The sequence below is a fragment of the Limulus polyphemus genome, unplaced genomic scaffold, assembly GCF_000517525.1.
Source record: "Limulus polyphemus unplaced genomic scaffold, Limulus_polyphemus-2.1.2 Scaffold338, whole genome shotgun sequence".
NCBI classification, from domain to species: Eukaryota; Metazoa; Arthropoda; class Merostomata; order Xiphosura; family Limulidae; genus Limulus; species Limulus polyphemus.
Genome location: NW_013665948.1, coordinates 619,400 through 622,492, shown reverse-complemented (window position 1 = coordinate 622,492; position 3,093 = coordinate 619,400). Strand labels below are relative to the sequence as shown.

At 34.9% G+C, this 3,093-nt stretch overlaps 1 protein-coding gene across 1 annotated transcript in view; it reads left to right on the top strand.

Annotated features, from left to right (window-relative positions):
- Nucleotides 1-3,093, top strand: part of LOC106457498 — a 42,390-nt gene that overhangs the window by 9,185 nt on the left and 30,112 nt on the right. Inside the window, exon 3 of the mRNA XM_013916923.2 lies at nucleotides 2,198-2,335. Coding sequence (XP_013772377.1) covers nucleotides 2,198-2,335 — 138 coding nt within the window. The remainder of the gene's footprint in view (nucleotides 1-2,197; nucleotides 2,336-3,093) is intronic.

Below are 3,093 nucleotides of genomic sequence, written 5' to 3'. Positions count from 1 at the left end.
ATGAAGCGAAGAAAGAGTTGACCTAATCTATTCCATGAAGGGGAGAAAGTGTTGACCTAATCTATTCCATGAAGCGAAGAAAGAGTTGACCTAATCTATTCCATGAAGGGGAGAAAGAGTTGACCTAATCTATTCCATGAAGCGAAGAAAGAGTTGACCTAATCTATTCCATGAAGGGGAGAAAGAGCTGGCCTAATTTATTCCATGAAGGGGAGAAAGAGTTGACCTAATCTATTCCATGAAGGGGAGAAAGAGTTGACCTAATCTATACCATGAAGCGAAGAAAGAGTTGACCTAATCTATTCCATGAAGCGGAGAAAGAGTTGACCTAATCTATTTCATGAAGCGAAGGCTCTTTCTCCCCTTCATGGAATAGATTAGGCCAGCTCTATCTCCCCTTCATGGAATAGATTAGGTCAACTCTTTTTGACCTAATCTATTCCATGAAGTGGAGAAAGAGTTGACCTAATCTATTCCATGAAGGGGAGAAAGAGTTGACCTAATTTATTCCATGAAGCGGAGAAAGAGTTGACCTAATATTTTCCATGAAGGGGGAGAAAGAGTTAACCTAATCTATTCCATGAAGCGGGGAAAGAGTTGACCTAATCTATTCCATGATTCGCTATTTCTGTTGCAGCAGACTAGCTTCGCTAAATTCACAGTTCCTTAGTGCTCCTTGATTTAAGATTTAATTTGGTCAGTTGGTTTTTTCGGTAAGACAGTTTATCCCTTATGGAAATGGGCTAGATGTGGCCTAGTGGGGTTAGCGTGACACGCTAAAAATCGAAGGGTCTGAGATTCGAAAGGTGATAACGTTGAATATTGTCTGTAATAAAAATGGCAGTCATCCCTATCATCCTATTCCACGTGTTCTTTTAACTTTCGCCGATTCATTGATTTTAAAAATCGAACTTGATATTTTGTTTTCATTTTCGAATGATGGAATGTATCTACTTTTTATTCTATCTTACCTAAGAAATAACAAAAATGCTTACACACACATGAAGTGTATAAATAATTTCATTTTAGCATTGTATAATATCACGTTTAGAGCAGAATCTGTACCTCAGGTTTTGGTTTATTTTCCACAGAATGATTTCAAAATGTGCTCATTTTTCTTTCTTTGTCAAATATACCAAAATGCATCATTAAGAGCCCTATTGAATTTAACTGCAGTTTTACAAGAAAAGAGATATACGAGACGGCGAGACAAATTTTGCTTGCACATCTCCTGTAAAAATGTTTTTTTTTCATGATTTGTTAGTTATATCACGGGTTTAAAGTTAAACAACTCAACGGTTTGTTGACTTCCGGTTAAGTCTGAGACAATGTTTCATAGAACTTTAGACGAAGTGAGATAATAGGTTTGAGAAATGGACTGCAACTGCCTGTTTAATGAATAGGGGACGACGTTTCAGTTTTTATACCGAGGCCTTATAACGCTAAAAATTGGATTTCGATACCCTCGCTGGGCAGACCACAAATACCCCATTACGTAGCTTTGCTCTTGACGACAAACAAACAATGGTTTGATGTAAGCGTGGAAATTAAATTGATTGAATAAGGTTCTCTGTAGAAATGTTTTCGTAGATTAATATTTTTGATATTCTATCACTTTGTAGCTACAGGTAAATTAGAAATTATCATTATCATGCATTTATCCAGTGATTAATCCAGATTAAGAGTTTTTCTATATTCTATCACTTTGTAGCTACAGGTAAATTAGAAATTATCATTATCATGCATTTATCCAGTGATTAATCCAGATTAAGAGTTTTTCTGTTCTTTACCGCTATTGTTTGTCACACGTGTGGGGCCATTTATTTAAGTGTATTGTTTGTTTGTTTGGAATTAAGCATAAAGCTACACAATGGGCTATCTGTGTTCTGCCCACCACGGGTATCGAAATCCGGTTTCTAGCGTTGTAAGTCTGCAGACATACCGCTGTGTATTCAAGTGTAACCACTTAATCATAAAACACTCTGTCTTAAATTGTTTTATTTAATTACGTATTTTACATAGCATTAACACCAATCTAATAGTTACTTATTACATTCATGTTTGTAGTTGTTAACACACTAGCACCCAATTAGAGGTTAATATATAGGTCAGATGTTAATATTTCAATTTTTTTTTTTTTTTCAGTTGTGTGGAAATATATATATATATATATATATTCTATTTTTGTAACCTGCAGGGATGTAAGGGTACTGAAAGGTCAGCAGGCGTCATTAGTTTGGACTACTACGATCTCTGTTTCGAGGGTAGCACCAAGGATAACAAACGAGCTCCAAATGTCTTCATTATTTCTTCTTCCGTCCGGGGATTCTTTGATGTAAGTTTAATTAAAATTGATGGAGTAACAAGATGTTTGTTACAGTGATGTTACATTTAAGAATACAGGTGTAAATCTTTTTCGTTTTAAAAGTTGTTACTGTTGTTATTAAGCACAAAGCTACACACAAAGGGCTACATGTGCTCTGCCCAATACAGGTATCGAAACCCGGTTTCTAGCGGTATAAGTTCGTAGACATGCCGTTGTGCCACTGGGGGACCGTCTTAAAATATATTTTGTTTTTTCCATGCGCTAACAGTTATGATTTTTCGTGTATGTAATTCTAATAATTCGAGGAATTGTATCTCATATTGTCATTCAAATCAGTTTGTTTTTTAAAAGGTTTAGGTTTCGGTTCAGTAATGTCAGAGATATTATCAAGCACGATGTTATTTATTATGGAAATTATTTCAGTTTACTTTTAATCTATTCTGAAATGCTACCCAACGTCTCTTTTAATTCTCCTACAATTATCCATGTTGATATTTCTACGAATAATAAAAAAATTAAGTAGAAATTAGTCAAAACCCGGTAAAAAATACGTTATATTAAATACACTTTGAAAATAAGTGCTATAGGATATCTTGTTTCCTTATCTTCTTCTAGCGTGATTGATGATTTAATATTTCCATAAAACATCGCTGTCACAGCTTTAACTCTACCTCCAACCACTTGCAGAACACAAGATAATTCACCCCCCCCCCCACTTCCTTGGAAGGTTTTTATTTTTTAAAAAAATTGAGAATAGCTTTTATATG